The sequence below is a fragment of the Arachis stenosperma genome, chromosome 8, assembly GCF_014773155.1.
Source record: "Arachis stenosperma cultivar V10309 chromosome 8, arast.V10309.gnm1.PFL2, whole genome shotgun sequence".
In the NCBI taxonomy this organism is placed as follows: domain Eukaryota; kingdom Viridiplantae; phylum Streptophyta; class Magnoliopsida; order Fabales; family Fabaceae; genus Arachis; species Arachis stenosperma.
The window spans coordinates 33,053,560-33,067,137 of record NC_080384.1 but is presented as its reverse complement, the minus strand read 5'-3'; the positions used below and the strand labels follow the sequence as shown (position 1 = coordinate 33,067,137).

The following is a 13,578-nucleotide window of genomic DNA, read 5'->3' as shown; positions in this document are numbered from 1 at the left end:
CATGTACCGGTTGGAAGTTGGAACTTAGCCGCGTGCAATTGGATTGACTATTGCAAATAATATTGAATTAGCTGACATAATCTAAAGGTCAATCAACCATTTGACTTTATATATTGATTGATTCTCTTTTACTGAAAATAGGATAATTTATTTTATTTTAATAATAACCACTCTTTCTGATTTTTCATTGTCATCTTTTAATATACTATTAATGCATCTTAACTAATTGATGTATATTAAAGTATATTAATCTAAATATTAATAAAAGAATAGATTAAAACTCTCAATTAACAAAAAATTAGATACAATTTCTTATTAAAATTTCAAATACACTATGAATCAAGGAAATCATAACGCATTTCAAAATAGACTAAAGCAATATATATAAAAAAATTAGAATCCTAAAAATAACATACTAGTTAATTAGTGGTGAACAATCATCACTTGATTCATGCACTACATAGCTAGATAGCAGAGGGTGTGAAGAACAATGTTTGGACGTAGTCATCAACTGTGTATGTGCTTTTGTCATCGCCATGCTGATATATGACCTGAGCAGTTCTTGCCATGTTGAAACAAGCTTTCACTATTGAAGAAGGCAGAGCGGTCGTATTCATGGCTACACCATTCAACTCTAACCACAGCTTCCCTATGAGCCCCCTTATATGTTTTCTTGCTTCATTCTCATCACAACCATTATTTTCCCTCATGTAGCACTGTATGCTGCAAGCATTATCCCCTCTCTCTTGTTCTTCCTGAACAACATGAATAATGCAATTAGGATTTTAAAAAATTATGTAAATTAATCACTAAGTAAGTTGTCTTTATATAAAACTAATAATTGAGAAAATTAGATGACGCATTTAACAGTTTTCAACTATTAAATTTACTTAATGAGTATATAGAGTGATAAAGTATAAGATGAATGAGGTACCGTTGAAGTTCCTAGGTCGTCCCAAAAACGAAGAATTTCGCCAGAACAAGAGAAGAGCCTAGGGTATGTCTTTATCAATGAAAGAGTATCCTTTGAGATACCATCACCAACGAGGAAAGTTGCATGCGTCATGGCCATGTAAGATCCTGCGGAAATCACCCCGTTGTCCAGATATTCCCTAAAAGATGGCACGTAACCCTGGTTGAACCATTTGGCTTCCTCAAGAAATGCTTCAAATATGTCTATCCACTGAACAAAATAATAATATAATCATGCATCAACCTTTCGTTAATTAGAATCTTAAATTAAACGTATCTTGTGTATATATGTTTTATTCTTGGGATTCTCACCGTTTTTTTCAAGTAGGCAACAGCGGTTAGTCCACGCTCTTTCTGAATTTTGTATGCAATTTCGTGAGTTGTGTTATATAATGCCATGTAGCATATTTTCATGTATTCAGGTAGCTGCTCCATTGCATCAAGATCCCATCTATAAATAAAAAAGTACTTGGTTCGTTTCAAAATATTAAGCAGAAAAAAATTGCTCTTAATTGGCACATACCTTTTGATTGCCTTGACGAAAAGAACAAGATCATCGAAAGAGCCATAAGTATCGAAGATATCATCCATAACAAGCAAAATGCATACTGTTTTAGTAAGTTCAATACGGCAGTTGGAATAACGTGGTTCTGGGAAAATCCCCACTGTCCATAGAAAGCACTCTGATGGTCTATCTCTAGCAAAACCAAGGCTCTCAATTAGTCCTAATTCCTTCCACCACCTAAACAAATGCAAACAAATAAATTGTCACATCAATTATATAACCATTTCAAAGTAAATATACTTTAGATTTATATATTGTATTAAATTTAAAATTAGAGTGTGACCTGGTGATTTCTCCTAATTCTCTTTTGTACAATGATTGAAGCATGTCATAATCCAACTTGGCCAATTCCAAAAGAGCTGGTATTTTGGTTGTTGTACGGCTGTATTGGTCCATGTAATTCTTGGCTTCTAACCTCTCCATTTGAAGGTGCCTTGGAAGCCTTAAGGCTCTGCTAACTTGTCTTCCTAATTCAGGAGCCAGGTGAGGGATTGATTGGTGAAGATGGCCTCTTGAGAAGTCCATGGCTTGTTGTAACACTCCTTCACCTTCAGCACCTAGAAATGATGCCTCGTACAAACTTAGCACGCCACCTATGTCTCTGCTCAGTGATTCCTTGAAATTTCCACTCTTGTCCAAAAACTTGTTGAAATTCTCTGCCGTCAAACAATAATAATTCATCTTATTATATCATAGGTACAGTAAAATATTTAATTTGAATAGAACATGAATGTATGTCTATTTGTTTAAATTTTTTAAATTAATTTTACGATCCAATATTAAAATTGCTATGATCTAAAGGTTTAGAATTCGATTTTTGTTAATAAAAAAAATTAAGTATAAAACAAAATAAAAAAAAAAAAAATTTTACCTAAAAGAATATATTAAAATTATAATAATTTATATGATTGTTTTTGATAACTTAACTTTTCGAAAGAAAATAATTTCATCACATTTTTTATGGTAATAAAGATAAATTTTTATTTTTTAGATTTTTTATATATTATTTTTAATATAAAAATAGAAAATATATAAAAAAATACATAATGATAAAGATATAACATATATAACATTCCTCAATTATTATTTATCAACATGCCGAATGCAAATTAATTAATTAATTAGTTGAATAAAGGTAATACATACCAGGAAACGTGGTCCAACCATTGTGCCGGAGGAGGCGAAATTGAAGGGATGTGGCAAATAGGTCTTGTGAGGCATCCCAGTGGCATATCTTTCCAAGAAGTGCATTGATCTCTTCTTCAAAATGGTGCCCAATTCCCAGCTCTTGAATGCTATCAATTATTTTCATTGTTCCCACTGGATCACTTGACCTTTTTAGCAATGTTTCTTTCCCTTCTTTCTTCACCTGCTCCAAGCTTTTCTTCCTATCATTACTTTCAAGACACTCCACCTATCACCCCAACATCAAAACCAAACCAAAATAGGAAAATAATTAACTGCAGAAAAGGAAATTAAGGCCTTGTCACCTTTGAAACCAAAAATTAATATAGTTAATTGACCATGAATATTAGCTCATCCTTTTCTTCTATATAACCAGTGCCTTTGTATTACCAATTTGGATGCATTTAAAAAGTAGTAAACGATTATGCTAATTAGCCACTAAAATCGGTCATTAGTATAAAATACATATTAGAATATAAAATATATATTAAAAATAAATTAAATTATACATATATTTATATACAATTATATTAGTAACTGATTTTAATGATTGATTTGGTGTACGAATAATATTTTAAATATAATTAATATATTAAATTTATTTTCTTTTTTTTTATTTATCAAAGATAATTAATTTTATTTGAGCATCCGAGATTTCACTGGAAGGTAATTTGATTTTTTTTTTTTTTTACTTGAGACTCGAATTCGAAATTACTATAGTATCTATTACGCTAATCAATTATTTATCGACAGATATATTATTTTTTTAAACATATCTATAATGTATATAAAAACCATGATAAAAAGGAAATAGTTATTAAAAGTTTGCTTCTTCCATAAATCAAGTATGGAAATACTTGGAGGGACTTTAATTTACCCAAAGAAAGTAAAATAAAAATCTTAGAGAGAGTTTAATCAAAGGGCACCTTCTCACGAAGAAGAACGGAATTGATGGATAATTTTTTACTAAGCATAATGGTCCCTTGGCCTTTAGATGTTTGTAGCGACAAGTTCCATGGTGGAAGCATGGAATTGTGACGAGGATGATGAATTGAGCTTGAAAGCGAAGAAGCTCTAACTTGTATAACAAGAGCCATTTGATCTGTAGACATATGAACAAGTAGCTCTCTAAGTTAGAACTATGTATGTTGTTATTATGACTATGATCAACACAATTGTTGTCTGCGCCTTATATAGATTCTCGCTAACCGCCGCTATAAGCCAAAGCAACTTCTAAAAATTAATTTCGTGTCAATAAAGGTTTTTTGAAATTTGTGGGCACCCATATGTCAATGTCATTACTGATTGATTTTTCTTATTTTCTTTCGATAATGCAATGCCATTAAATGTAATCCATGTTACCATGTATGTGAACATGATGATATTCGTACAATTAATCTGCGCAGACAGCAAACGGCGGCAGGAGGCAAACTAGACCACTGACCACCCATATCATTTATATATAATATATGTTTAAATAGTATGTACCTGCATTGTTGATTTATTGTCAATATTCAACTTAATATGTATAAAATTCAACAATAATATTACTCCTAGACCACTCAATTAAATTATGAATGTTAAAAGTTATATCGAGATTAAAATGCATAGATATTTTTTGAAATTTAAGAAAATTTGTTTTTCAGAGGAATATAATTAATTATATTCAATTCTCTTTTAAATTAAATAAAGGGTAAATTATACCCTATAATCTATTTAATAATTATTGGATAAAATGAATTATATCATCATGGTTAATATTAATTCTTATTAACAATTAAACAAATTAAATATATATATATAATAAATCTTTTTTTAGAAATTATAAGAGTTACAAAAGAGATCTTATTTTTGAAACTACATATATATTAATTAGATCTAACAATATAACAAAAAAAAACTGAAAAACTAAAAAGAACAAATAAAAAAAAGGCCGAATCACAAATTTAAAATTTAAAAAAATAGATAATATGTTAATTGAGTAATAAAGATAAATTTTACAATTGTTAATAAAGTTGATATAAAAATTGTGTAAATTTATAAGTATAAAGTTCAAGTGGTTTTATTATAATTAATTAGTTTGGTTATAGTGTAGTATTGATCCGTTTAATTGTTGATAACTATATCGAAAATGATAATAAATTATACTTTTTTAATATGTTCATTGTCTTGGGCTTTGAGTTGTGTTTTATTCCTTTTTTATATTTTATTTTATTATGTTGAGTTTTTTTTGTTCAAAGAAAAAGAAGAAAAATTCTATCCACCATTTTATATATATATATATATATATATATATATATATATATATATATAATGAATTTGTGGCATATCGCCAACACTTGACAGAAGAAGTATTGAAAGTTGGGAAAATTTTAAATGTTTTATTTAATGAATATAAAATAAATATATTAAAAATTTGATTTTTTATATTTAAAAAACTTTTTATTAATAATAAATTTATTGTGTATTTTTAGAGTACATGTTAGTTAAATCCTTAAAAGTTTAATATAAATAGAAAATGTTGACTCAATTTTAACAGTATAAAGTTTAATGTAAATAGAAGATGTTGACTCAATTTTAACAGTGTAATTAATTTGAAAAATTAGTTTGTTAGAATTCTGTGTAACTGGCAGAAGTTAATTAGAGATATTAACCGTTATATTAGGTGCACATGGTGCAGTTGTATATGATAGACACTCATATAAGTTAAAAACTTGCCAACTTACATTGGTGCTTATTATCTACAACTATATACTGCTTACACCTAATGTAAGTTATATTAATTTGATTTGAGCTAATTAATTTATCTCAAATTAACTTCTGTCAACTAGACATAATTCTGACAAATTAATTTCTCAAGTTAGTTATACTATTAGAGTTGAATCAGTACTTTTTATTTATATGGATGCATGAACTTCTTTTAATTTTCTCAAGTGTTAATAATCTATCAAATAAAATAATTAAATTTTTTATCTCTAGAATTAAGATATACAGTAAAATATTAAAAAAAATAATAAAACAGTGAGACTAAACAAAAATTTTTTTTTGAATTTTTTATCCTTTTAAAAAATTTTAACATTAGTGAAAGGATATTAAAGACGTGAAAGAGAGCTAAGCTGTGAAGAGTTGAGAGTGAAAAAGAAAGGAATTGAAAAAGAGAACGAGTGATTCTATTCTAGTTACTATTGCAGTTACAATTACAGATTATATGTGTGATATGAGTTGGTTAAACACTAACTACTTCTGCCAGCTCAGCATAACAGAAAAAGAAAAAGTTGGGAAGTAACTAACTCATAAAAAATCTAGAAACAACTAACTCTAACTACCTACTACTCCACTAAACTCATATATTCATACATGTTGAACTTATACATGTATCTCTATATGACCCTCACATTTCTATGCTTCACATTCTCTATCATGATTCTGTCAAGTTGGAGTTATTGAGTTTTTCAGATTCTGCACTTTAAGTTGGTCCTGAAGCTGGATGAAAGCTGTAGAAGGAAGAGCCTTGGTGAAGGTGTCTGCGATTTGGACTGAACTGGGGACATGACTTACTTGAACCACTTTGCTTGTGATATAGTCTCTTACAAAGTGCAAGTCCATCTCAAAGTGCTTTGTTTTTTAATGCAATATCAGATTTGCTGCTAGGAGCACAACACTTTGATTATCGCAGCATGCCATAGGTGCTTCTGGAATCGACCACTTCAGCTCATTTATTAGGCCTTTGATCCAAATCAGCTCTGCCACAAGGTTTGCTAGTGCCCTGTACTCGGCCTCTGTGCTTGATCTGGCCACCACTCCCTGCTTCTTTGACTGCCAGGACACCATATTTCGTCCCAGAAAGACATAGAAACCACCAACTGACTTCTTATCATTTGGATCCCCAGCCCAGTCTAAATCACATTAGGCTGTAATCTTCAAAGATGGGTTCTTGTGAATTTTCAAGCCATTTGCAGCTGTGCCATTAACATATCATAAGATTCTCTTAACAAGTTTCCAATGTGCTTCTAAAGATGTTTGCATAAACTGAGCCACCTTATTTACACTGTAAGCCAGGTCTGGTCGTGTCACTGTGAGATATTGGAGAGCGGTAGGGCTGAGGATTATCAAACACTTCTCCTCCCAAAGCTTAGATTCTAAGGGTGGAAGGTAGAGGTGTGGCACACGGCTTGCAATTACTCATGCCAGCTTTTGCAAGCAAGTCCTGCACATACTTGCCTTGGGACATTATCAGTCCTCCGTCTCCAATCCTGGTTGCTTGAATTCCCAGAAAGTAATACAACTCACCCATGTCCTTCAATGCAAAGGCTGAGTTAAATCTTTGAGTGACTGCAGTGAATACTGCAGGGTAATTTCTAGTGACAATAATGTCATCAACATAGATTAAAACATAGGTGAGAGAGGTCTCTTATTGCTGCACAAATACTAAGATATCCTACTTGGTTGGTGAGAAGCCAAGTTTCTGAAGTGCTGAGGATAGCTTGTGATACCAAGCTCTGAGTGCCTGCTTCAGGCCATAGAGTGCTTTTGTAAGCTTGTCACTAAGTTACTATTGATTAAGATGTACGACTGCTTCATATAGACATCCTCATCAAGCTCTCCATGTAGAAAGGCATTATTCACATCAACTTGTCTGATTGACCAGACTCTAGCTAATGTTGTGGAAAGGATAATTCAAATTGATGTTGGCTTCACCACTGGATTGTAAGTCTCAGTCAAATCGAAGCCAGGTCTTTGGGAGAAGCCTTGAGCAACAAGGCGTGCTTAGGGGTGGCAATGGGTAAGGTAGGGTAGGGTTTGAACCCAACCCTAACCCTATCCTACTCACGGGTTGAGAAATACCCAACCCTAACCCTACCCACGCTCAACCCGTGGGTATCCGACCCTACCCGCGGGTTGACAAAAAGAAATATTATAATGACACAAGTATCTCATAAATAATACAAGTATCTCATACACAACATAACCATCAAATAAATGAATAAAATTTACAAATTTATAAATTTGGTTCAGTCGCTAAGAACCTTTTGCACATGTTTAAGGTCCTTGGTTCAACTCCCATATATAACATTTTTAAACATATATAACACATATTATGGGGGGTGCGGGTAGGGCGGGTAGGGTTGAGGCTCAACCCGCACCTTACCCGCTCCGCAGGCCAACCCTACCCACAGCGGATCGGGTTGGCAACTCTACCCAACCAGGTTGGGTCAGGTTGGGTACCCGCAGATAAGGTCTATGCTGCCAGGCCTAGGCGTGCTTGATGCTTCTGAAGACTTCCATATGCATTGTACTTAACACAAAAGACCCATTTGCTGCCTATGGCTTCTCTGCCAGCTGGCAAGGGAAGTAGGGAACAAGCTTTCAGGTGTTGTTTCGCTACAGAGCTACAAATTTAGCATCCATAGCTTGTTTCCAGACAGGATCAGCCAGGGCCTGCTACACAGAACGGAGTTCTACTGAGGCTTGAAAGGCTCTTGGCCTCAAGGAGCTAATCTTGCTTCTTGTCGCCATGGGGTGTACGTTTGCTACTAAGTCATGAGTTTCATGTGGTAGGGTCCAGGGTATAGCAATTTCCAAATCTGAAATTGGAACAGGAATAGGTATATTTGAGGGTGCTACATGTTGTGAAGGCTAGGGATAAGATTGTGAGAGTGAGGGAGATTCAGATACTGAGGGGGCTATTTGAATAGAGATGGGGATAGGCTGAGGGACTGGTACAGCAGGTGGTGAAGGAGGGGAGGCTTGTGCAGCAGGTGGTGAGGTAGGGATTGGAGTGTGAAATTGTTGATGAGGAGTATTGGCAGGGGAGGGGTGAGGCTTTGAAGAATTTGAAGTGGAGGTAGAGGGTAGTAAAGTGAGGCTTGAGCTTGTGAAGTGTTTGTATTAAATTCTGATTGTTGATCTTTAAAAGGGAAGTTTTGTTCATCAAAAACAACAAATTTCGGCTGATAACTATTTTTCTTGAGGGTGTCAGGCACTTGTCTTCCTTGTGAGAGATGGAATATCCAAGGAAAACACAAGTTGAGGACCTAAATTACAGCTTGTTCTTATTGTAAGGTCTCAAGTGTGGAAAATATAGGCAACCAAACACTTTTAAATTCTCATATGTTGGTTGCTTAGCAAATAATTTCTCAGTTGGTGAGGCTCCATTCAGCACTGGTGTGGGAAGAACATTGATGATCTGAGCTGCTGTTGTGAATGCTTCTCCCCAAAATTTGATAGGTAAAAATGCTATAGCAAGCATGGTTAGACTCATCTCTACAACATGTTTATGCTTTCGTTTGGTTGTGCCATTTTGTTCATGTATATGAGGACAAGAGAATCTGTGAAAAATACCTTGCTTTTGCAGCAGTTTGGAGAGGCTTACATATTCTACAGTATTATCACTTTGTAGGCATTTAAGTTTTGCATCTAATTGTAGCTCAGCCAGATATTGAAAATATAGAAAAACTGATTTTAGTTGAGCTCTACTTCTAATTAGATACAGCCAAGTGAATCTGAAAAAAGCATCAATAAAATTGACAAAATAGTAGTTTCCATTAGAATCAGGAAATGGAGCTAGAACCCAAATGTCAGAATACACAAGTTCTAAAGGAGCATTGTAAACAGTTTTGGACTCAGGGAATGGTAAAGAATGAGACTTTCCAATGCAGCAGTAACTACATATTGACTTATTTGGGAAAGAGGGGAGATTACAAATCTTGAGGAATTTAGACAGTACAGCTGCTGAGGCATGTCCAAGCCTAGCATGCCAAAGCATATATTTGTTTGTTGCTGCCTCCAATGAACTGGTGAAGGCAGAAGGTGTGTGAAATGGATGGAAATTGAGAAGCCTATACATTTTCTTGACAACATCTCCTTGAAGAATGACTTTATTAGTGGCTTGAGATTTAACAAAGCAACCATGAGAGTGGAATTCAAAAAACACCTTATTGTCACAGCAAAATTGGTAGATGATGAGTTTGAAAAACTCCAAATTAATATTTGTGATGAGCAAACATTATTAAAATATTTAATTGTAAAATTATTAATTTAATCTTTATTTAACATATGTTAATTAATAATTTTGTGATGCAGATTTTAATTGGGCCGGAAAATAAAATGTTGCTAGCCCAAATTAAAACCAACAATCAGCCTTGTTACATGTTTTCTTTCATGTGGCTGAATTGTTGTATTAAGGGCCAAGCTCAATGTTGTTGCAACTAAGCCCATATTTGATTTTGATGAAAGTCTCATATGCTTGATCCGAAACCAAAATTCACCAGGAAAGCAAATGTTACTAATTAGGCCAGATTTAATGTTGTGATTAACAAGCCCAACAGTATTTTTTTTTTAAATGCTTCCAAACCTGGTCCGAAACCAAGAAAGCATATAGGCTTCATGCTTTCCAACGGATTCCATTGCTTGCTAAGATTGGATTTCAAAACTTAATATGCTAGCATTGGAAACATGAGAGAGAACTTGACTTTGATTTGATGGGAATCATTATGATTAATGCTATACGCTACTCAAAGCAAAGGGAGTAAAAGCTATCCATCATATGCTTCATTTCATTTAATTGCTTTTACTTTAACTTCACATTCTCTCTCATCTCTTTCTCTCTTCTCTTCGGTCATTAACCAGGAAGCCATGGAAGCAACACTCACCGAAAAGAAGAAGCTGCATGCATCAAGACCATCAAGCTAATGATGGCTAGAAAAAGAAAACCAAAAGTATGCTGTGTCTGAGATAATCACCAAATGTAGTAAGATTTGGTGAGGTAATCTCGGATCCTTCATACTCAAAAATAAGGAAGAAGATTCGGCCAGCAAGGAAGAGATTCTTGGAGGCATGGCTTGTCTCTGATTCTGCTCAACCACCATAGGAAGTAGCTAGAGTGGCGAAGTGATGGAAGAGGCAGAGATTGGAGCATATGAAGCCATCATCATCATGAAGCATCAAGGGCCAGAAATCCATCTTGGAGAGGAAGCCAAGGATGGAGCGCTCGGATTGATGAAGAGTGATGACTAAGGAGGAACTAAAGGTATTTGCATGTTGGTCTATGCATGAGTTTCCTCTTCTCTCTCTCTCTCTGTGGCCGAACCGGTTTGTTTTGAAGGAAAAGAAGCTAAGCTCGGTTTTGTGTTTCAACTGTGAAGGCTTCACTTCTCTATAAAAGGGGTGAACAGTCATGGTTTGATTCAAGGAAAGAAAGTGAGAGTGCAAAGCACAGAAGTCTCATAGCTACTTAAGCTTACAGATTTTCTTCTCCTTCAATGTTTTCTATTTTGTAATTTTTCTGTTTAATTTTGTCATGTCTTGAGTCTCATAGAAAAAGGCAAACAGTGAGGTTTGTATGAAAAAGCCATAGAGTGAAAAAATGCAGAGAGTGCAAAATTAAAAGAAAAAGCCATAGATGTCTTAGAGTTCCTTTGTTCATCTATGTTGTGTTTCATGATTCTGTGGGAATCCCCTTGTAAGTTGGGTTAGCACTTTACAGTTTGTAATCAAGTTGATTATAGTGAAATTCCATCATTGTTGTGATGGAGACTGGATGTAGGCTGCACTGCACTTAGCAGCTGAACCAGGATATACCTGGGTGTAATCTTCTTTCTCTCTTACTTCATTTCTGTTTCTACTGTTCAGGAGCAAAATCCAAAAATATCTCGTGCCAAGTGACGAGACAAAATGAAAATGTCTCGTGGCTAGGAACGAAATAAAACAGAAAAGTCTCATCTAAGTCCAGTAAGTGCATTCAAGCAAAAAAGGGGCTAAGATTCAACCCCCATTCTCTTAGCCACTGAAATCATCAGTAGATATTGAGCAAATTTTTTGTTATATCAGGGACCAATAATAGTTTCTGCATTATTAGATTTTTAGAGTTCAAATCAGTTTTGAAATATGCTTTTTCAATACTATTAATAACCAAACCTGTACCATTTCCAACTACTACTTGTTTTGTGCCTGCATAAGTTTTTTTTTCAGCCATAACCTTTGGGTTTGCAGTCATGTGGTGTGCAGCTCTAGAGTCTAGATACCACACTGAATCCTGAATGGTTGCAGGATTAGCCAATAAACTACTAAAGTTTGCTTTTGGCTACTCAATTTGCTGCTGTCTTTCTACAAAGTCTCTTTTGTACTAATGTTGAGGTCGTGTGTATTGCCTATTTTCATTATCATCATACATGTACTAACAAAATCTTGTTGTGTGGCCATATTTGTCACATAACTAGCACTGAGGCCTCTCTTGCATTCTTTCGTAGCTTTGATATTGTGGCCTGTTAAATCCTTCAGACCTGTTAAACCCTTCAGACTGTTCATAATTCTACATCCCTGACCTGTTAGGATAGGACTGTTGTCTCCTTTCATGTTTTGTATTTCTGAAGTTTTGAAACCTGCCTATACCTCATGGACCCCTTCTAAAACCTCTTCTTTGTGCAAAATTGACTTGATACATTTCTTGATCAAATTGATTTGTGTGTCTAGATTAAGCCACATTTGCTTGTAAGAGTTGATCTAATTCTGATTTTCTAAACCTTTCTAGTATGTTTTCATGTGCAAAGAGTACTACTTCTAGCTCACCAACTATAATTCCTTGAGATCTTGTTAAGATTGAAGTGAGGACAGGTGCATAATCCTCAGTTAGGCCATGAAGAATCGCATTTACATGTTCACTTTCACTGATTACTTCTCCTATTGAGGTCAATACATCAATTGTACTTTTGAGTTTTGATTTACAAGACATAATTATTTATCGAGACACCAATTTCTGTGTTGCTAAGATGATTCCTCAATTATATTAATCTAGCTTTAATTTGTGAAGCAAAATGATTTTTTAACTTGTTCCAAATCTGGTAAGTGTATACACAACCAACAATTCGAATAGTGTATGGTTTGGTCATGGAAGCCAATAGCCAAGACTTCAACAATGCATCCTATTTCTTCCACCTCTGGTATTCTAAATTGGCTTCTCCATTGTCAAGCAGCGGTTGCAAAATCTTTCCTCCTGTGATGTGATCAAGTAGGTCCTTTTCTTCAATCATCGCCTCAACTTGATCCTTCCACTGCAAAAAATTATCATTGTCAAGCTTTATGTAAATTGGAGTTGCTGTGAATCCTGGAGCATTTTCCGTTTGAGTTGCTTGTGCAGCAGGAGTAGAATTATTAGGTGTAGCCATTGGAGCCAAGCTCTGATTCCATTAAAGGATATCAGAGACGTGCATCAAAAGAAAGAGAGCTGAACTGTGAAGAGTTGAGAGTGAAAAAGAGAGGAATTGAAGAAGAGAACGAGTAATTCTGTTCTAGTTACTATTGCAATTATAATTACAGATTATATGTGTGATTTGAGGTGGTTGAGCATTTACTATTTCTGCCAGCTCAACATAACAGAAAAGGAGAAAATTAGAAAGTAATTAACTCATAAAAAGTCTAGAAGCAATTAACTCTAACTACCCACTACTCCATTAAACTCATATATTCATACATGCTAAACTTATACATGTAACTCTATAATTAAAGTTATCTTTAAAAATATAAATAATTTAATATTTTTCGTTTCTAAGTAAATGTTTTGTTTTAAATTTGTACATTCATTAAGAAAATTAATGTGTTATAAAACTATCCTTAATTAATAACAATAATCGTTCTATTTTAGAAATATGATTGAGGAAAAATTAATAATATTATATGAATTTGCTAAATAAACACTGATTTTTAATCTTTTTTAAACGTAGATCAGAGTTTCAGACAATAATTAACATATATAAAAATAAATGAAATATTTTAAAACAGATGTTTTATTATCGAATACTTTCATAACCAGCCTTTTCTTAAAGATTTCCTTTGGATAGGTTCCACAAATAGTACAGTAG

The 13,578-nt window shown here is 33.9% G+C and overlaps 1 protein-coding gene across 1 annotated transcript; it reads right to left on the bottom strand.

The window, feature by feature from the left end:
• Positions 1-256: 256 nt before the first annotated feature.
• Positions 257-3,877, bottom strand: LOC130944145 (probable terpene synthase 11). Its single transcript, XM_057872324.1, has 7 exons — positions 3,649-3,877; positions 2,684-2,951; positions 1,821-2,193; positions 1,496-1,714; positions 1,285-1,423; positions 935-1,183; positions 257-755 (listed from the first exon to the last, which is right to left on the bottom strand). The coding sequence occupies exons 1-7, from the start codon at positions 3,832-3,834 to the stop codon at positions 465-467; spliced, it is 1,725 nt and encodes a 574-aa protein (XP_057728307.1). The 5' UTR covers positions 3,835-3,877; the 3' UTR covers positions 257-464.
• Between the last annotated feature and the right edge of the window lie 9,701 nt (positions 3,878-13,578).

Bases quoted from the DNA above. Each gene is read 5' to 3' on its own strand.
- LOC130944145 (XM_057872324.1), bottom strand. From the start codon at position 3,834: ATGTCTACAGATCAAATGGCTCTTGTTATACAAGTTAGAGCTTCTTCG. The intron at 1,424-1,495 runs GTATGTGCCAAT...TTTTATTTATAG, and splicing joins TTCGTCAAGGCAATCAAAAG to ATGGGATCTTGATGCAATGG. The intron at 1,184-1,284 runs GTGAGAATCCCA...TATTTTGTTCAG, and splicing joins TTGCCTACTTGAAAAAAACG to TGGATAGACATATTTGAAGC.